This window comes from Strix uralensis, chromosome 12, assembly GCF_047716275.1.
Source record: "Strix uralensis isolate ZFMK-TIS-50842 chromosome 12, bStrUra1, whole genome shotgun sequence".
Taxonomy (NCBI): Eukaryota; Metazoa; Chordata; class Aves; order Strigiformes; family Strigidae; genus Strix; species Strix uralensis.
The window spans coordinates 13,853,088-13,875,394 of record NC_133983.1 but is presented as its reverse complement, the minus strand read 5'-3'; the positions used below and the strand labels follow the sequence as shown (position 1 = coordinate 13,875,394).

The window sequence follows — 22,307 nt, the reverse complement described above, 5'->3', positions numbered from 1 at the left end:
TCAGCTTCAAGTTACTCTCTCTTTCAGTGCTTTAGTATGTAGGTTCATTATCTGGTTTAAAGGACCTAATCCTGTTCAAAGCCCTACTGCCTATCAGTGTGTAACATAATATTAAAGACAGCAATGGGATATTTCTTATTTTTTTCAGTCTTGTCTGAAAACAAATAACCTTCTTTCTGTAGTGAAACATGTTATAGTGGACCTAAACTGAATTAATTCATAGAAAAGACTATTTCAAGCTTTTATAAATTGTGTATTCCACAAAGCAGTATTGCAGAATTTACAGCGTGTGTCTTCTCAAATTAGACTCTTCCTTAAGTACCCATGTGTCCTTATGTCACAAATAGGACTTAATAACTTGTTAATGTCATGCCGAACCCATTCTTAGTCTTTGGGGAAGCTGGTGTAACAGAACTCTAATTATGCATACCCCATACTTTGCATGGCTGCTACAGTACTTTGTTTTGTGAATTTAATTGAGCTGTTGTGTGTTATGAAGAAACAAATAATTTCTAATCTAGTGCATATAGTACTGTAGTTATTGGTCTGTTTTTAGAGGAGATGAACCTTTCAGGGTATCAGAGCATATGCCCATCCTTACCAAAATGTACTGTTAGGTGTTTTGTTGTTTGTTTGCTTGTTCTTAAAATAACTCTTGGCTAAAGGCTGTTCCTAGTGCAGCTGCTTCTTCTCTGGGGGAGGCTGGGTCTTCACTTCAGCACTCTGCCATCACAACCCAATGAATCTGCACTCTGCTTTTGCCTTGTCTCATACGACATGATTGTTTCTTCCTGATACTGCATCCCATAATTCTAGATTGGAAGACTGTATTTTATTGTGTGGTGTATGCTTATTGTGCTGAATTGACCTGTTTATTATGTTATGGTAGCTTATTAATCTTTGATCCTTTCCAGTTGCCAACAGAGGGTTTTGTGTTATTGTAACCTAAAACTAAACAGTCTGAAAAGCTTTAGATGTAAACCACTTCCCCCCTCCACCCCCCCCGCCCCGCCCCCCCTCTAGAAGCAAGAGAGATCTCTTTCAGATATGTGGAAGTAGGAATTAGTATGTACTGTAGTGTATTTTTAGAGCTGGTAGAACTGAGGGTTTTTTCTAAGAATATATTTTGTCTTAACCTAGGAATCTTACTTTCACTGGACTTTTGGAGTAACTGAAGCAGGCTGCTTTGGAGCAGTAGATGTTGATACTGGAAGATCCATGCTTTTTGTTCCACAGCTCCCTGAAAGCTATGCGGTTTGGATGGGAAAGTAAGATGTATCTTTTAACCATATTCTGATATATCTGAGTACTTCATATAACGTAGCTGTTTGTAGAGCTGGAATGCTATCTCATTTTAATCAGATTCCACCAAATCATTGGGTGTGAATTGTAGCCATATGTACATACAACGATACAAAATGTGATCAGTTGGTATTGATCATATGATACCAAATGATACACCACCATTTGGTAGAGAACACCTTTAGAATTGGAACCCATGGATCTCATGGTATCCATGAAATGAAGCTGAACCATAAAGAAAAGTAGAAGTCTTGTGTTAAGACCGAACAAGTTAAACAGTAAAGCAGGCTTTTCCAAGTTACTTTACCAGTTTGCAGCCGTCTTAGCTAATGAAGCTTTTTGAATGGCAGAAGGTAGTTTAGCCTCTTTGATACTTTTTTTGATATGAACTGACAGACTGGGGAATGCGATTTTAATTCTGTTCTGTGAGTATGCCATAAACATCTCTCTCTCTATCCACATCGGTAGTAAATATTGCTCAGTGCCATAGTAGTGGAGGAATTGATTTATTTATGTGTTCATCTCTTTTCTCAGTCTTAATTGTATTTATAACCTCTAACAAACTGTAAATTTTTTTGTTGTCTACATGGTCTCAGAACATTGGATTAGTTCTAATTTAATAGTTTGAGCTCAGGTTGCTTCGATTCTAATTGAAGCTATCACTTATATTTTAATGCTAATTTTGGGAAAAGGAAAACAATCGCAACCAATCCCATATGCTGAACACTGCCAGACCATATGGTAGGGCATGGATGCTGTCTTCTCAGAGAGTTTATATGAGTATCACTGTCTTAGACCTGCCTGGGAACTGAAATTGTTTGTGATAGCATAAAAATGGGAATACTGCTGTCTGAAATATTTCAGCTGAGAGCTGCACCTGTCTGGGAGGGTAGGTTCTGTTTAACCCCCACGTACTCTCTATAAAGTTTGTTCCCTAGTGGTGCTTGTTCCCATTTATAGACAAAGCTTTTTCCTCCCTCTAAGTTGTCTTCTGCTAGTTCGAATCAGCTGTTTCATACCCACATTGATTGTGCCTAATCTGAAAAGGCTTAAAAATATTATTGAAATTCCACTGTCTCATTTGGCATTTTCAAACAAAATATGGTGGTGTTTATAAATGGCCTTTTTGATTTGTTTGTGCAGTGCTCCTTATTGGTTCATTTAGAGAATTACAAGTCTGGTTAAAAGTGGTTTATTGTCATCGTGTCTTCTTGCAGAGTATAACAAATTGTCTTTATCACAGCATCCTTGTTTTCTAAATTCTTCTCCTTACCCTTCCTGAATCCCTGTGTTTGAATCTTTGTTTTCTCTTCTGTCAGCCGTGGTCATGTACTTTTTCTGCTTGTCAGAAGAAGGATGGATGAATAACTCATTTGTGAGTCAGTAGCAGTTCTGCTTCATAAGTCAGTTGGCAGGGGGTATTGCACACAGCTAGGGATTGTGTTCCTTCCCAGAAGACTCAATTTTAAGTCAAAATTAGCACTGAAAGAAAAACACAAATAAGTTTGCCTTCTAACCACTACTGTTTATCTACTATAGTTTGCATTGGAATTGCTTGTTTCTCTGCATGTGGAAGGCACTGTCTACCTGCTGAAGAAACATTCATTAACATCAATGAAGCACAAATCAGTTCAATGCCTTATACAATATATGCGAGGTTGGTATTTTACAGAGGCCTACAGCTGGTCTTCTAGGTCATAGCACAGGGTACAGTTGCTTTGCCTGGTGTTTGTATTGTCTTCTATTTAAGACGTGGGAATCTGCTATGTGAGTTTAGGCAGAAATACATAGATTCTCTTAAAATTAATGCAGAAGGTTCTTTGCTGCTATTTTACTACTTCTGTATTACTGAATGTATTGTTTGATGTCCTGTTGTGCTTTCACTTCTGAAGGACACATACTTAAGTTGTTTTCGAAATGTAGCTTAGGTAGTGTGACAGTCAGAATGGTTAACCTTTTTGCCTTGAAGTAATGCAGAACTGGGGCTTCTTGGCTTCTTTCAAATTGCAGTCTTAGTTTGGCCAAAACCAATGAAGTGTCTGAGAGCATTTGCTTGGAGATGAGCAGACTATTAGTTTATAAATGAGACCATGACTGCTGTAATTATTTTAGACTCACCCACTGCACTTGTTTTTATGAACAGTTTTGCATGCTGAGGTGGTGCCTGGGGACTCTGCAGAACAGGTGAACACGGAACTGATGAGTGCACTACCCTGTGCTGTGGTCTGCCAAGGACCCGGCACTATGTAGTACCACTGTTGAGGGTGGCCACAACTTCTTTGGAAGTGTTACTCATCTTGTAGGACTTCTTGCTGAATGTGTACGCTCTAAAGATTTGTAAATAGCTGTAAGGCTACCTTTCAGAAGTTCTTCAAGCCAAAATAACCTCTGCAGTTTTAAAAGGGAGGAGAGATTTAATTTAACTCACAGACTATGGACGTTCTCCAAAACACCACAACCTCTTAAGGTGGCAATCACAGAGTTGTTATGAGAGTAACTGTAGGACTGGTGGTCCTACTTTCATGTTGGGAAGGGATTGCAACAACAGTTGCTCTGTTTCTAAATTATGAGTGTGGGCATTTCTCCAGATGATGGACTAGTGCATTTCTTAGTTGTTGGCTGGGAAAATCTTTTCAACTAAGAGAACCGCTTTGCCTATTTCTTGATCTGTACCTCTGCCCCCTCTATTGTTCCTAAGGCAGAAACAGACTCTCTCAGGATGGCTTAGTGGGTAGACTTTTGTGCTCCTGAAGTATTTTTCTATTCTTACTTTCCAAGGAAGAGTTTAAGAAATGAATTTGGTAATATAAGATAGTAAAGGCTTCAGAAGCATAACTGTGTTGTAAATGCCCCTCTTTCTTGGCATGGTCTTACCTAGTTGAGTTTGTGGTGCAAAGCTGTTAGCAATCATTTCTATTCCTAGGAGGCATTAAGTTGGTATGACTGCATGTCTTGCACAGAGACTTCAGTTTCACTAATTAATGCTGCACCTGCCATTTACCTCCTTAATTATAAATGACAGAACTAGTCAGTGTGCTGATTAAAGATATTTTATAAAGTAAAACATACTGTACAGCAGCTGCTTTATGTGAAGTGTATGCCAAAATAACTTAATTGCCTTGCCACGTAAAGAGTGTTTTTAATGGAAAACAAATATATTTAACGCTTTCCTGCTCTAACTTTAGAAATACGTATTAAATGGGACAGAGCAATATTTATGTGCAATTTCCTGTGTTTTCTTTGAAGCCCTGCTGGCTGATTGGTAAGTATAACAACATTAATTTAGTGTTGCATCCACTGCAAGTAATGTTTTTCCATGAATGTGATTGGAAGCTATCTGTATTTGCAAAGTTGAACCTTGGTATGGCACGTTGGAGCTGTAATAAAGCACAATAAGATGCTTTGCAAATATTAATAATTTTTCAGTGACCTAATGAGGAAGCTTTTTAAAAATTGTCATCATTTTCTAAGTAGGTTACAACAAAAATCAGTCTTTGTTTTTGGTGATTAAACTTGACTGACTTCAGCAAAACTGAGAAGTTTTACTGCCTTTGGAAAGAAGTGCAGAAGTATGTGGTTGGGTTTGTTGTTTGTTTTCTTTTTTTCCCCAAATGCTTTCGTAAAAAAAGAACTTTTCAGTCTATTTAGGCTTCTACCTTTTCCCCCTATAGACTGTACGTGAACATGAAAATGAGAAGCTAAGAAATCTCTTTCTTGATCACTTTTTCTTAATGGGGATTGGTGAAGTTCTGCGGCATTTGTATTTTGAATAATTGTGAGTATTAAATTGTGTACAGCATGGTTGGTTTATCTGACTATATCATGGTGGCTGAGACTGGTGCATTAATTAGTCCTAGGCTTGGCTGCAAGAAGGCAAAGTCTGTAGTAAGCCCATTCTATGCAAGGTGAAATTGGAGGCAACTCTTTAGAAGGTAGTGGAGTGTATGTGGGTGCTATAGGAAACAAACTCTGAATAACCTTAATTACTCTCTGTGATGTAGATTTTGCAGAAATGAAGGACATTTTCTTGATGCATTTTATGGATGTGGTATATACAGGTTGTCTTCTCCGTAGCATGCTCTGGAGCTGTGTATTCAGATAGTATAGAGAAGGATCTTTGGTTTTACCTTCTGAACTGATCTGCCATATCATCCCCTGGTATTTTTTCTTGTAATTTTTTTCTCTAAAATGAAATATGCTTAGTGTTTTCTTTCTCCAAATCTATCAGTTTGATCTCTTCCCACCATTTGTCCCTTCCCCCTACCCACTGACTCTTTAGTTTGCTGTTTAAAAAAAAATACCAGTTTTTAATCACTTTAGGTCATCTTACTACTGTTTTGTACCAACTGGCAATTGCAATTTATCTGCAAAGTTTGTTACCACCTGCAAATGCCATCTGTGGATCTCATGAACATACTCAGTCCTGCTCTGTTTCTGAATAGCATCAGAACTAATTTCAGTCTTTGCAGTATTCCACTCAAGACTTGCAGTCCATTGCTGTTTATCACTTTAACTTCTGAGAACATCACTGTAAATTGATACAGCACTTTTCGGTGTGTCAGTTGGAGGGTTTCCAGCCCCTGAAAAGCTCATCTTTTTATCTATTTATTTATTTTTATTTTCTGCTTTAGGCTTTTTGCTTTTTTATTATGACTAGTCACTGGCTTTCAGGTCACATTGTAGTTTTCCTGTCCAAGCCAATTTGAGTTGATTTTGGAGAGTAACAGTCTTGAGAGATTTTTATCAAATATTTTACTATTATTCAGATAGTGCATCTGTTGCTTTACCCTTCATGTGATCCTTTCAAAACCATACAATAAAGGTGGTTGCTTTTGATTGACGGAATGCAATTCCCCCAGCTGCTTATTTTCCATGATTCCAGTTCTCTCCGTAGTGCAGTGATTTCCATTTCTTGTCTCCCATTCATTTATTATGGTATTTTCTGTGGATAAAAATTACTTTTACAGAATAATTAGTGTCTGGATTGCTCTTGCCACTTTACTGGTGGTTGTTTTTCTCTAAACAGTGCTGTTCGAATTCTCTGACTTCTTGAATGATCAATTTAGTCATTGTCCCAGTATTCTAATTGTCCATGAGCCTTGCTGGTTCAGGATGAATGTGTATTTTTACTATGACTTCTACTTCAGTAATTATTTTTATTAATCTTTGCTTTCTAGCTGCTTAAGTTTCCTTGTATTTCTTGTTGAGGATGTTTTAAACAACAATAGTAATTTATATCAGTCCATTGATTTGCAATCTCTACCAGCATACACCTTTAACTGGATGCACAAGGTGATTTAGTAAGTGTTAAAGTGCTTCTTTTTTCCTCTCCTTTTTTTTGATTCAGGTGTATTGAGAAGTAGAACCAGTGCTGAGTAAATCTGCTTGATAATGCTGCACCAGAGTTTTTTAATATCCTAATGTGGCTTCAAACCATAGTATGAGAAAGTTAAGGGTTGCCTACACACGTCTTGTTCCTGTGGCACGACAGGGAATGTTCATAACCCCCACCAGGCATTTCTTATTTTATACTTTATTTAATGCACTAGCAGGAGTATTGAGTTCAGTGATACAAACTCCTGATAACATTTTGAAATGTCAGAGAATCCAAGGTTTCTTTTGATCGGGTGTGCCATGTGTTTTTCCTCCAAGGACACGGCTGCTGGTGGTAGGAAGGTAAGCTGCAGTGAAAGAACTGCCCACGGGGTTTTCCAGCAGTGTTCCGACGAGGCTCTGCACCTCCATGCTGCCTTCTGCTCTGCAGCTGCCCAGTATGAGTGCAGGGCTCTCTGCTTCTTGTCGGTCTGGATTTGAGAAGGCACTTCACTGAAACAACTCTCAAGTGGAATACCTACAGTGGTGCCTCTATTCTTGCACTTCTAAAATTCTATGTTCTCAGCTCTTGATGATAACTGTTTTCTTTAGGTTTTTTATTCCCTGTGACTTGTGCTGTGTCTGTATGCTCAGGAAGGACTCTGAAAGTGTTGTCTCTGTTGTGAAACATACGAAGAGGAAAAAAAAAACCCAGCTGTTTTGTAAAAATAGGATAGGGAAAAGTATAATCAATATCAATGCTTAAAAGCTAAATGTGAGTGAAACCAGGCAGATTGTGTTTTACTTGCTGTGTACCCTTTTGCCTGTGTACTTGCTGGAGCTCTGGGTGTCGGTGCATGTGGCCTTGACCCTAGTCCTGGGGGATGCCAGATACTTCTTTGTCTTGCAGGGGCAACATGGCATAGTGGATCAGACACTGTTTGCATGGGGGGTTCTGCCTTTTCTTTGTGCCCAATGAGTTGTTGTGGCAAGTTCCTTTGATTTGTTTGTGGTTTAGTTTTCTTTACAAGCTGTAAGATGGGAATGTTATCATCCCCTTCTTAAAGCTGTTCAGGTCATCTTAATGCTGCTGTAAACATCAGTACTGCTTTCTTTCATGCTATTACTGATTCATATGGGAGCTGTGGGACATGCTGCACACATTCCCGAGCTTGCTACAGTGCTTTTATGTGTGGGACATAAAATATTGCTCGGTCCCCCGCCCCCCCGCCCCCCCCAATATAGGCATTTTTCCAAAGTAAAAGCAGAACGTCTGCTATTGACAGATTCAGTATGTAACTTTCTCAATTAAATAGCATGAATTGAGACCACTGTTTGAGCAGAACACTGTAATTCTATAGTGACCTAGAAATTATACTTACCCTCTTAACCATTGTAATTCTTTTTGTGCTCTTTTTTGGGGAAGAGATCTATGAGTATTTGTCAGCAGTCTTATGTTACAAGAAATCTTTAAGGGATTTCAGTGTATAAACATTTCCTTTGTTACAGTTTTTTCTGTGCTAATATAGAGCCCTCTCTCCAATGAAGAATTTTATTTGCAGAGAGAAATAAAACAAAGGTTACCAATTGCAAGTTTTCTGTGTTTTTCTTTTTTTGGGTAGCTCTTGATGGTATCTCTTAAATGTCTAATTGAGGCACTACCTCTTGAGGTAGAATTTATAGAAAGCCTAAAGAACTTTTCATCTTTGGGGAATGCCTGTGATGGGAATAGCTGAGCAGGAACAGTGAGACTGTATATTTGAAGTAGATGGAATAGGTAGTTCAGAGCTTGGCTTTTATTAAGAAGAACAGTGAACGTCTCCTTAATACCTTCTGATTTCATAAGTCCAACAAGTGCATAATCTGTGTGTAGCACTGGAAGTCCAGTGTCATATACCCAGCATCCTGTGTCTAGCATCATGCATGTGGACTCTACCGTTCTGGCCCTCTGGGAGACATGGCTTCAGTTACTGCCCTGCTTACCACTCACATCAACTTTCAGTCTTCATCTTCAGTACAATTTCTTTTAAATTCTGTTATTTTCTCAAAATCCATCTTACTCTGGACTGTATCAAAAGGAGCAAGGAGTCTGAGTTTACGTGTATGCAGGGACTTCTGTCTTTCAAAGGATAAAACAGAAATCTAGAGAAATGTGGAAAGGGAGTAACATTAAGGTAGTCAAAACGTTGCTGGAGGCTGCCTGTGATACCATCAAGCCCATTAGTACAGTTTTGTTTTATATCTAGCTTGATGGCTTTTAATCTTCTTGTTTGAGATTGTGAAATTCCTTTTGGATATATAGGTGATTGCATTTTTTGGACAAAGTCAGGAACATCTGCTGGTATCTTGTGAAGCCTCCTGTGTTGTTCTTCCTAGCATTTCTCGACACCCTCTTGTTTGGTTAATGCTTTGCCATCTGTTAACTTGATATTGTAATGAGGAAGGAGTTTATTGGTGAATCTCTGACAGCGTTAAAATATTGCTTTTGTATCCCTTTTCCACCTTCAGCTCTGTGTGCTTTGCTGATGTATTTGTGTTCATCTGACTTTAATTTTTGCCAACGTTCTTATTCTTTGTATGCAGTCCCACTGAAACTTTTACTCTGCTGTAAGCTTATTCTAGCAAGTCCTGAGAAATGACTTGTTGACTGTGTAGAACTTCAACTGCTGAAGGCTACACTTGTCCAATTTACAACTTGTGCATGTATTTCCCCTCATGTAAGTGAGGAAAAATGTAATGTAACTTATGACTTGCTGGCAGTAAGTGTGTGCATGCCACAGTGCCACACACAGGCACTATGTGCAGGCTAATGTAGGCATTTATTTTGCTTAGTAGAGGCTATTTTCTCAAGACAAGGTGAATTTGCCATAAAGTGGTGTTTTATATCTGTTGCTCGGAATGTGGAAGTTAGGGTGAAATGGAGGAAGCAATAACATTGTATCCCCGTAAAGCAGAAAGCTTTACTGTGAAGTTTGCTAGTTTTAGTTTTTCTGTCTCACTTCATCAAGAATCTTCCTCTTCTGATTTTGTGATTTTGTGTCTTTGATATTTGCCTATTCTGTTATTGTTTCAACTATGTTACTTCTTACTTTTAATTACTGCTTGTAAAAACATCACTTTCTGGTAACTGCCAGGAGCTGTGGATCTGAAAGAGAGTAAGTAGTGGACAAGACCTGTGGATCTGTATTTTTAATTGCAAGAGATAGTCTTTAGCATGGCATGTCTTGCTTCATGTCAGTACTTGCTGTCTTCCTCCTCTCCTTCTCCCAAGAGATCCACAAAATGATTGTTGACTTTCATTTAGAGATTCTTACTGATCCTTTTAAAAAATACATTAAATTAATGCTGATGGGGTTTTTTTTGCCTAAAGCCAGATTCAGTGCTTAGAAATTGCAGGTGATTCTCATTATTTGGTCCTAATATATGTTAGTTGATAGCATGTGTGGTCAGACAGCCAGGAATACTGCTTTGTTGTCTGTGCTATGTGGTATTAACTTAGTATTTTATTTTGCAGGAGAATGGTTATCTCACATTGGAGCTTATGTTAGCATACACCTGTTGCTTTTATTTTATATGTAACAAAGCAGGAAGGCACCCTTCTTTCAGAATAGCTTCAAAACACAAACAAGGCCAGATGTGAAGACTTAAGGAATTCTGTAAAACTGTTCAAATCTTAATATTAAAAGTTTGATATAAATTGTGTAGGTGTAAAGCAACAGAAATGAAGAACTGTTTTTTTTGTAATGTGTAAGTGAACATATGAACATAAAACCTATAATGCTTTAAAGTGTGCTAATGGTTCTCATGTGTCTGCCTATTCTGACAAGCTGATCACAAGAGAACTTAGCTAATGGGGAGGTCTGAATGATCCTGGGTGGATGACAGGACAAGCTTAAGGCAAAGAACAACATGTGAGAGAAAACAAAACTGGCAGTTACAATTCAAACGGCTTCTGCTAGTAGATGAGAATGGTCCAACTGCCATTTCTGCGTGGTTATTGAGGTAAATGTATAAAGGATTTTCATTCTGTATTTGAGAGAAACAAAAAATATGTGAAGCATCACAAAGTGATGGTGATGAACTAGTTTCTATTCCAGCAATAAACCTAGAGAAAGTTAAGTAGCTCTTAAAGGTCATGTTTTTATCCAAATATTCTAGAAGAGCTGAGGCTGCTGTAAGAATTTGAGTAGGGAAGAGTGAGAGGATGCTGTTAGCAGAATCTCACAGCAGGACATATAACAATATCAGATGTCTTAAAATGAAAGCATCTAGAAGTCAAACTAAAAATGAAATACATGTGCTTATTCTGATCTCTCCTGGCTTTTATAATCTGCGAATCACTTACAGATATGTTACGAAATGTAAGGTGTGTAAAAGTAGCACTGAAATTAAGATAGCCCTATGGAAGGACCTTGCAATTCAGTGGACTTAGACTGAACGTCTGTTAGCAGACTGGTGCAGAGCTGGCTGATGCAGAGCAGTGATGCTGTGGCTTCTTGGTGTTAACAGGGTGCAGAAAGCTAAAGCTTTTTGATTAATCTGTGTTGTGGAGAGGGAGGAATCCTATGCAACTTTTAGAGGAGACAATGCAGTCAACTTGCCACACTTCAGAAAACTTGAGACCTCCTGGTGTTGACTTGCTCTGCTAAAGGTGCTCAGGTCATTTCTGATGTGTATATGTACATATCTGTTTGAGTGTGTGTCTGTAATCGTTTAGTTAAAAAAAAAAGTAGAATGTGTAGAAAATGTTTTGAAATCAGTCTCAATTTCAAATTTTTGTAATGAACATACCATTAAGAATATTTTTTTCCAACAGGAATAGTGTTACATTCTAGGCTATGCAGTAAGATAAGTAATCTTGAATTAGGAACTCCAACTGAAATGCTCAAGAAAAGCGAAGTTGGACTACTTCAAGAAAAGCCACATTTCATTTTAGAGCTGATCCACTGTAAAAACTGAAAACCAAAAATCTGTCCTAGAAGCATTAAAAAATGTGAATACAAAACAACCAGTAGGAAAAAGTTGTTACATATATTGAAGATTGTCTGGAAGAACATTTAGATGCAAATGAAACCATATACATATGAATGTATATCAGCAATTAGGTTGTAAATATATTAGCAGTTGGCTTAGATGCGATTGTTTCAGGAATAGCTATCAGCTGTTACAAATTCTGTTCTCAGTTTTTCTTTGGCATTTGTGATTTAGATCCATCTCATTTGTACCTCTCTTCTGAATACAGTTCTGAAAACTAGGAACACTCTCTTACCATGTTGGTATTACAAGGCTATTGCTCCAGAGTCCTTGAGAATACAAAGAAATGTTGCTTAATGGAATTCTTACGGTAATGTCAAATTTGTACAAATCTCTTAAGATTTGCTGTTATGAATTCTTGTGCAATGTAATGAACAACAGCTTTAAAATGGTTTTAGACAATGAGACCAAGTTTTTATTGGGTTTAAAGTAGAAACACAACATGGTTAATAAAATATTGCAAAAAAGAAAAAAGGTTTGAATTTTGTCCATCTATATAAAAGCTTCAAAATATATTTTTTGGTGTATTTATAGATTGGCTGTCAGAGCTGTTCATCTTACTGATGGATAAACAGAGGTGTCAGTATTAACATTGCTGTTTGAAGGATCTCATTGAAGTGGAGTCAGTTGTAATACTGTGGTCTGTCAAAGTTGGTGGCAAAATCTGCACTGGCGTGATTAGGTTGTGATTTGGTGAAGCATCTTGGTTTTTAAACATGCCATCATGTACCACTGTGAATTCAGTTAAACAAAATTGAAAAATTTATTCTAAACTTGGATGTTTTCACTAAGCTGATGGGCTGGCTGGGATTCCTGGTTACTAGTTTTTAATACTACGCTCCCTTACTCTTTTGCTGGTGGTTTTCGTGTTTGATCGATGTATAAGAGAAATGAGATCTAGCTATTGTGGGGTATTACTTTACTGTCTAACTTAACATTTCACATTGTACTAATTTCACATTGTATTAACTTAACATTCACATTGTTTAGTCTGGAGAAGAGGAGGCTGAGGGGAGACCTCATCGCCCTCTACAACTACCTGAAAGGAGGTTGCAGAGAGCTGGGGATGAGTCTCTTTAACCAAGTAACAAGCAATAGGACAAGAGGTAATGGCCTCCAGTTGCACCAGGGAAGGTTTAGACTAGATGTTAGGAAGTATTTCTTTCCAGAAGGGGTTGTTGGGCGTTGGAATGGGCTGCCCAGGGAGGTGGTGGAGTCCCCATCCCTGGAGGTGTTTAAGAGTCGGGCTGACATAGCGCTGAGGGATATGGTGTAGTTGAGAACTGTCAGTGTTAGGTTAATGGTTGGACTGGATGATCTTCAAGGTCTTTTCCAACTTAGATGATTCTTTGGTTCTGTATTTTTATAGTATTACTGCTGCTCCTCTTCCTCTTTTTCCCATTGTTACCTCAGTAGAATTTTGTTTATAATAAAGTTGTCACTTGTCATGGTTGAAAGGTGAATCTTCAATATTTGGTGCTTTAATAAAACCTTAGCTGTTAAAATGAGTCAGTGTATCAGAATTTGAGTCTTCTCTTTAAGATGTACCTTCACATCTTTAGATCATCTTCAGTGTTTCGCAGTTGCTATGAAAACCTCGAGAGTAAGAAACCAAATAGGTGAACTAGATTGGATAGAAGAACATGGAAGAGGGAAGAGTTATGTAGGAAGCATCAGCAGAATTTAAACAGCTTTGATGTTTAACCCAAAATAACTCAAGCTTTTTGACTGGACTGGAAACTGTGATGAATTCTAAGTGGTGAACTAGAGACGGAGTCTTGTTTAAGGGATCCTTTGGTGACAAAAAATGAGGACTGTACTCTTGTAAGTAAGGTGCTGAACTCTTATGTTTTCTTTCTAATGGCCATAAACTATGAGATGCCAGATTTTTGCCTAGCCACTTGGGCATGTGTACTTGGGCATGATAATGTTCCAGGAGTCTGGAGTTGCTTATTTCGGTTATAAGATAAATGATGACTCCTACTATTCTGGAAGCTAACTATTGACATTTCTAACAAACACTGGTTTTTGCTTGGCTGGAGTTCTAAAACTAAAAGAAAAGGATATTAAGCCTTTTAAGGGCTAAAGTACATTACTCTCTGTAGATTTTTGCTAAATTATGTTGCCAGGGAATCTAAATATTTTTGCACATTTCTCCTCCCGCCCCCCCCCCCCCCCCCCCCCGCCCTGTAAAAATTAGGCCATTGCTTCTGTTCACATCTGTTTACAAAAAAGGGGGGGGAATATTGTTTTTTGTTTGGTTTGGGTTTTTGATAGGCAAGGAGAGACATGATTCAATAATATTTGGTATCCTATCTTCCACTTGGGTAATCCTTCTAATTAATTTATGACTTGCTGTGGGGTTTTTTGTGTGCAGTCTCTGCAGTGATTAATCAGAATTTTGAAACTGGCAGCCCATAGCAGCATTACAAAAGACAAAGCCAAACCTAAAAATTGTAACCAATTAACTTATTCTACCTGCCTGAGAGTAATTTGTAGAGAGTATTCCTCATCTTTGTGAAGTAGCAGATGTACTTGAAATTATGATAACTGAACGTAACTTCTGATTTTCATGATGCAAGCGAGCATTCTGTGGAAAGTACCATTCCCTGTGACAGTGATGTTCAGTGCTAGACTTTAGCCTGTTTTGCATTTAAATTGGATAAAAATGAATACTGAGCCCTGTATCTGCTAAGGAACTTGGCACTGGTACTTTTTTACAGTAACTACAATGTTGGTGTATAATAATCTTTCATAGATCCCCGCTGAACTGGGAAAAAACCTGAGAGACTGGAGAGGATATGGAAAGGTCTCAATGAGGATCATCTTTGCTCCTCTTTTTCCCTGAGCTTTTGTTTTGCCTTCTATAAGTGACAGCACAGAGTTTTTCTGCTCTAATGTAGATCTCTGTGTATGGTTCTGCAATAGGGTAGGTCTTTGCAGAAATCTTCCCAGTGAGAGAAGTGGCTTCATCACTGAAGCATCGTGGCTCCTGTGGGATGAGTAGGGGATGGTAGTTTGTGGGAAGTGTATGTGAATTTATTTTACTATCTAGTCAGAGGTGCTAAATGGCTGAAGAAGGGAAGTGAGGCAGGGGTTTGAGTGCTTCAAAGGGAAGCTGAGAAGTCTGGCTCTCTACTTGGTACTAAAAGTCTTGCTGACTTCTGAGCAAGGTAGCAAGAACAAGACAAGCAAGGAAGTACACATCTGGGAAGTGTGGCAGCTTGTCATTAGATGTGATGGAGTTCAAAGTATCTGGAAGAGGATGTAGTTTAATGACAGAGAGAGGATGGAGGATTGTGGGAAGCTGCTGTTTTCTTTCTCTCAAAGTAGAGAAAAAATCCTCAGCCTTGAAAGGATAATGAGCTACTTTTGTTCCTCAAAAGAGTCATAGTGTACATAAGAAGAGATGTTGGAGGGATTACAGCTGGAATGGAATCAATAATGGATTAATATTAACCATAACCAAAGGACTAAATTAGCAGCAGTGTGCTGTAGACCACACAATTGTAGGAGGCAACTAACAACAACAAAGAAAAAATTGAAAAAGAGTTTGTGAAAAGGCAGAAGTTTTCTTATTGGCATGTTGGGAAGTGAAACCTGCTCTTACTTAAACTGCATTAAGTGAATAAAATCCAGCACATTTGTGGGCATACTTTTAAGAAATATTTACTTTACAAGAAACAGTTCTTCAATTCAAACAATGCAGCTAATTGTAAATGGTGCTTTGGAGGTATTACTCTAAAGAGCATATATTACCATAAATTACTGTTGGCCATAAATTAGCTGGTTTTACAGTTGGAATTCTTCTGATACCAGATGAATTGGTTGAAACTGTAAAAGAGAACAAAACCAGAAAGCGCTAAATCTGTTCTTGATGTTTCTGGAATATTAAAGTACTTCAAATGTGTGAGGAATGAAGGAGGGGATAAGGAGATGCCTGCAGGAGAAACAAGAGTATGCAAAAGTTGGAGGTAAGGGAACTATAAAATACAGGATATAGAAGGATAAGAGAATATAGTGATTTTTTTTTAATTATACGTGAAATTAACCAGGGAGAGAAGATAAATGATAATTGCTTTGAAATCTTGAACAGTGATGGGAAGAGTCCACAAAAGGAGCATTGCAAAAGGGAACATATAATGAGATATTTTTGTGTTACTTTTGAGTAGTACTTTCACAGATAATTTTTTTTTTAAATCTGTGATTTACTGCTTGAGAACACCATAAACGTTTTCGTGTCTCAGCCCAGTACTGTTTGGAGCATAGAGGAATGTAAAATGAAAAATGAGTGCACAAGATTGAAAAAATGACGTAAATCAGAGCTCTAGCCACCTGGTACTGTGGGCAACTACAGCACATGCCTTTGTTATGGAGCGCCTCCTAAAGATTCTGAGCTGTTTGTCCCACCACTTCTGTTCCTCACCACAAGGGTTAGAAAAGTTTTTCAGTCTGCAGCCTAATTTATTCTTTCCACAACTGTAGTCTAACGTTTAAACAGCTGAAGGTTTGGTCCTGCGCACACCTCTTGCTCTCCTGCTGTCTCTCAGGAAGCAAAATGCAGAGGATCCTCCAAACTCTGGCTCTTCCAACTATTTTTTTTCCTCCTGTTCTCTTTACTCTGTGGAAGGATGTAAGCTGGGTGGGTTTTTTTCTTTTTTTCTTTTGCGATTACATTTTCAGAATTACACTGGTTATATTTATTTCAGTTTAAGGGATTAGAGACTAATCAGAGGCTACTACCATAAAGTGAAGGAATGAACAATGGTACAGCCCCTGGTACAGGGGCTGGTGGGGGAGCCCTGGAGCGCTGATCCATACCAGCATCTGCCCTGATCTTTCACATTCTTGTGTTTAGAGAAAAGTCTCTGGTTGGGTATTGGGAGAAAACAGCAGAAGTGATTTAGTTTTGGACATGGACATGTAAAGTTGCACGCCTTGTTGGGTTAGAGGAGTAGATCTCTAGTGTCCTGAGGAATAGAGGCAGCAGAGCCCATGTCTTAAAAGCCCTCAGTCTGCTTTGTGTTGACATCAGAGGGGTTACCAGGGTAGAAAATGAATGTTTTGTTCATTCTTTGAATATAACACAGGGCAAACCAGTCTTTTGCTATTTCTACATCCTTCCATTGTCTGGTGAATTGGAAAGTTGTATACAAATGGCATGGCAAAAATCTTTAACAAAACTGTGTTGTGTAGAGTGAATGGGCAAAAAAACCCCCTTTAATTCAGGAGGAGACCATGAAATCTAAGTATCAAGCATGGCCTGGATTAAAGCACACTGATTTTTGTAGCCATGGCAACTTTCTGTGTTATCTCCTATTTTGGGAAATGGAGTCAAGGATAAGATTATTAAAGCATTCCTCATATCTGATTCTATTGTTGTGATGGTAGAGGACATTACTTCTTTGTCTGTAGCCTTATTAAATATAACAGTAAAGCTAAAACCAAATGGGTTTTTTTGTTGTTTTCCAAAGGATTCATCCCCCTGAATTCTTCAAGAAAAAATACGCTGTGGATGAAGTCTACTATGTGAATGAGGTGAGTTGTCTGTGTGTCTGTGTATTTTTCTGTGAATACAGAATCAATATGTGGCAATGATTTTGCTTAATTTTAGTCCTGTGCTTACTGGATGTCTCCTGACTTGGTGGGACCTTTCCACCCCTCCAGTTCATGGAAAGTGTCCTTCATTCTTACAAAGCACTTGTAATCTTTTTATTTTTATTTTTTCTTAAAAGACTACCATTTTGAGCTGAACATTAAGGTCTTAATCCAAAGGCAGTCTCATAAACATGTTCTGTGCATCATGAGACCTGTCAGTATGTATCTTTATCCAACAGAAACATGTTGCTAAATAGATTTTTTGCAATGCCTTGGAGATTTGAGGAGATTCCTGTCATGCAGGTTGCATGTCCTAGCTCTGACTTGGGAGCCTACATTTATTTTATGCCTCCAAAGGCCTGTGAGGAAAGGCTGACTGCCTTACTCCTAGTTTATGTTAAATCATTCTAATATTTGAATAAACAAATATATTCATATTTTTAAAAGCAAGTGTGACTTGCTTAGTTAGGTTTCTCATTTAATTTCTGAGCAGATGTTTGTATACCTGGCCAGTTATGATTTCTTTGGTAGGAAGGCTCAGCAGGGTGAGGGCAGTATTCCTGCCAAGCTCTGTGGGTGATTTTCATGGAGAGCAGCTTGAAAAGGAAGACCCTGATACTTCTGTCCCTGCAGAGTACTACCTCTGACTCACTAGACCAAAAATTTTGCTTTCATCAGCTGTGAGGATATTTCATTTCATTTTCATAATGAGTCCAGCTATGAAGTGAAGTTTGATCCTGTATTTTGGTAGCTGGGGGTGGAGGAGGCAGTGGAGAGGTTGCTTTTTGATGTGTGTGAGTTGGAGTCGTGTAGAGTGCAGGCGCTCCAACACTCATCTGTCAGATGGTGAAAATAGCAAGTGGAAAATAATATGTTTTACTTTTAAATCACATTTATTTTGGGTCACCTTAGTTGTTTTGGGTCACTTTCCATCAACAAATGGCTTTACTACAGTTCTGTTTCCTGTTTCCTCACTGCTTAAAAACCCTATTGATGGGAAAAAGAGCCCTTTATGTGAACCAGTAAATTGTCCCAACATAAAGGCTGTTTTCCACCTGGACTACATGTATTGAAGTTAGAAGCTGTTGAAGCTTGCAGTGAAACTGTTCAATTTTCAAAGGTTCTTTCTGTAACTTTTGCCTGGTTTCCCAAGGAATTGGTTTTCCACCATCGGGACACTAGGGGCCTTATTTACAGAATAGTTTTAGGTCAACAGGTGACCAACCTGTTCAAGTGTGTAATCCTGATATTTCATGGGGAGCAAAAAAAAAAGATAAAATTGGGAATTGGTATTTTTAAACCTCACTGCCATATGCTTTCTTTTGTTAATATTATTAGTGTGCTATTAAGCTGGTTTAAAGTTGGTAGAACTGTGCTCCATGGAATTATGTCATCTGTTCATCGCCTCAAGAAATGTGTAATTCAGCGCCCACCTTTCTGCAGCTACTCTGAAAGCCCAGTTGTCTATAAGCCCAATGATTTTGTTCTCAGTTTGTAAATGTTTGAAAGATACTGAAGGAGCCTAATAGAAGTGTTAGTCAGTAAAAGATGACCCAGTGAGAATAACAGTAAATCTTCATTACTAAGTATTTATTACATTGTAACATAATAATATTAATGCATGTGTGTTTTATATGCAGTAGTGCATTGAGGATAGAGTACCCTGTTGTTCCTTATTTATGTGTGACATCATGTTTTTTTGGCTCATATTTCCGCTGTCTTCCAAGTGATGATCATAGACTTAATCTTAAGTGATAGTTGGTATTTATGTCTTTAAAAGACACCATCAGCTTAAGGACTTCATTTCTGTCTAAACGTTTTGTGATCTACTGACTCTTGTTGCATGTCTCAGGTAATACTACAATATCTGAAAGATATCGGAGTGTTTTTGTCTTTGCAGCTTGTTTACTTTGTATACAGCAAACGTTGATGAAATTGGTATCAATGTGATTATGAGGAAGAAATAAAGAAAAATAATAGCAATCTAAAACTTCTTTTTAGATATCCAGTGTCTTGGCTTCGAAGAAACCTGCTGTGCTCCTTACTTTGGTGAGTCATATTTTTCTGAATAATAACTACTCATTTTCATCAATAAGGAGATCAGTTTATTCAGCATTTCTTTGAACTGTCATTCCCCATCTTTTCCTCCCTATCTTAGGCAAATCTGAGGCCATCTGTGTATAGTCATCTAGTCTGCTGGCCCCTCTATGATCTCAAGATTTGTAACCTCTGGCTTTCCAGTCTGTATTCTCTCTGCTAAAAGCTTTACCTGTTTTCTGGTAAAATATGACAAGCCTATCTAATGTCGACCATGCTATCCTCCAGCCTGTGTACAATGACTCCAAACTCCTTTTTTTCTTACGCTTCTCTGGTCATGTCCTGAGAATGTTTGGGCCTTTCTGTGGGAGTCCCACAGGGATTCAGGGAATACTTTTTCTGCACAGAGTGGGCTGGTAAGAACAAATTCTGGGAGGAGGGAGTGCTATCAAATGCCTGCCAAGTATTTTGAATGGCGCTTGCTTATTTCTCCAGAAGAAGGATGAATGAGTGGAGGTAAAGCCTGCAAGTTTCTTCTTCCCAGTCACCTCTCCCCCAGCTGCTTTCCTTGACAGATGTTTTGTAAACTTTTCACCATTAAAAGCATCTGATTTCTTGTCTCCAATCTATATAAGAAATTATTTGCTGACTCCGAGCTTTCCCTTACAGCAAATGCAGTGGCAGCTCCTGGATTTCTTGTTTTCCTGTGACAGTTGGCAGACAGAAGTCTTAAGAAAAGATCCCTCCTTAAGCAGTTACATAGCATGAGATCTGATTTCTCTATCCATTAAGAACAGAGGCCCTTAAATGGTTTTCAGTCTTTCTTCCACTTATATTTGTATAGACACACACACATGCACATATAAAAGATGACCCTATAGTTTTCTTTCATGGTCTTTAAGAGAAATGAGTGGGAAAGGGAATATTTGACCATTTTGTGCTTACTGTGCATTTCTGCACATAGTGTTGTTGAGTAGTTGTCACTCTGTGACATTCTGTTGTAATCAGGAATTTTCATTAATTTTTGGCTGAGGGAATGGAGCTGTGATACTTTCACATTCCTACCACTGCCATGAAGAAATAGAGAGAGAAGGGAAGAGCACTGCTCTTTCTGCTGGCTGAATGGAAACTTGGTCCTCTCCTCCTGTGGTCTCATTTCAGGTACAGAACTGTAACGCTGCTCCACAGGGTTTCCCAGGCACATGTCAGAAGTGTTCATCTGCTGTGTAGCAGCCAAAATACTCTTGCTTATGCTGCTTGCTTGAATGGAAAGCTGTAGGGGAGCAGCATGCAAATTTAAATAGTAAGCATTGCCAAGGCAGTGCATAATAATTTATTTTGAAATTAAATTACTTTAGAAGAAACCTTGCCCATTTATTATTCTCTTGTCCTTTATTAATATATAGGTCTCCTAGCTCCCTCTCAAGACATAACGGAATTAGAAATGAAAGCTTGCCATTTTCCTAAGAAGCACATCCTAACCTGAGTTCTATGCTGGTCTCCTATGAAGCTGATGATGTCTTATATTGGTCTGCATTTGAACAAACACAGTCTGGGGTTTTTTATTTATAGTGATGCAAGTAAACTTATGTATAAGTTTCCCTAAAAACTTACTGAAATCAGGTTCTCCTCATGATTTAAATTTTAAATACTTGTGTTTGGTCCAGAATCATGGTCCTTTTAATCTTTTCCCTTCCAGCGTGGTGTTAATACTGATAGCGGAAGTGTCTCCAAAGAAGCTTCATTTGAGGGAATCAGCCAGTAAGTGGACAAGGCTTTTTTTATACATGAATTGTTGCATGGTTATGTTGAATTAGTTTTATATTTCACATTAAAAGATGTTTTTTCTTAATGACAAGATGTTGAATGGCAGATCAAATGTATCGATATTTCTTTGGAAATAAAATGTTTGACATGTTTCTAATGACTTGAAATACAGCGGTGGGTTTTTTTGAAATCTCTTTGGCACTTAAGTTCATCCAATGTTTCTCTTTCTCTGTGTTTGCTTTAAGTATCTAAAACCAAACAGATCTATCCCCTTACTGCCATTTCCACTTTTGGGATTGGAATATTTGGTTTTCAGATTTCAGAAAAATTAATCTTTAAGAGTAGCTTCTTTTTCTTAGTGACTTCCTGGTACAGTATTAAGGTAGATACTAGGGATTCTGGTGTGCACAATCTTCTGAAAAGATGTCGCATTACAGGAGTAAAACAAAAGATCACTTTTCTGCCTAGATGTGATCTTTTAGTGTCCCTTGATGTTGTCTTTTTATGAAGTTTGGCTACTAGTGGGATGAAGATGTTTTCCTGCATGAAGTATTTTAAAAAGGCAGTAAATAAAAATATATCACAGCCTGCTCTGGGATGTGAGGATGATGACCTCAATTTTGAATGAAATACAACTGTCTACTCTTTTATGTATCCTAAAATGAGATAATGTTCCATTTTAGCTCAAGTGTATGGCAAAAAAGAAACACCCTCCCCCCCATTAAAAAGCCTGTTAAAATAAACACTCATGCTGAGATGTTGACTAGGTGGCCTTTTTTTTTATGATCCTTGACTCCCAGTCACCCCGCTGTATTTTTCTCCATCCTCCTCTGACGCAAGCATATTAATTCTGCAGTGAAGATCGTAATGCACAGAATTTGCTTTCAGTCTGGGCACTCACTCATTTGTATAGTCCAAGAGCATGCTTTCTGCTGGGATCATCTTTTCTCTGTGTCATGTGAACTGAAATCTGGAATCTGATTCTGTAATTACTTTGTTCTTTCCTCTGCAACCTAAATGGAAACTTATTGGGGACCAAGGTGGCAGACATTTAGACATCTTTTGCTGCACGATAAGTTAAATATAAACTATTCCAGAATATAAGCAAGCCATTTATAAGGAATATTTGGTGTCTTTTCTGCTGTTACAGCAGTATGATGTTCTGTTGCTTTGACCAAGTAGATACTCAGTTATCTTATGCTTTCCAGGTACAGGTGGACTCCAAAATCTCTGTGGAGCAATACCTCCAGTTTTAT

General features: G+C 38.2%; 1 protein-coding gene across 2 annotated transcripts in view; it reads left to right on the top strand.

Moving 5' to 3' along the window:
- PEPD (peptidase D) overlaps positions 1–22,307 on the top strand; it is a 140,156-nt gene that overhangs the window by 5,736 nt on the left and 112,113 nt on the right. Inside the window, exons 3-6 of one of the 2 annotated variants that reach the window (XM_074881153.1) lie at positions 1,141–1,268; positions 17,124–17,187; positions 19,249–19,296; positions 20,984–21,045. In XM_074881153.1, coding sequence (XP_074737254.1) covers positions 1,141–1,268; positions 17,124–17,187; positions 19,249–19,296; positions 20,984–21,045 — 302 coding nt within the window. The remainder of the gene's footprint in view (positions 1–1,140; positions 1,269–17,123; positions 17,188–19,248; positions 19,297–20,983; positions 21,046–22,307) is intronic. The other variant, XM_074881154.1, reaches the window with a different exon arrangement.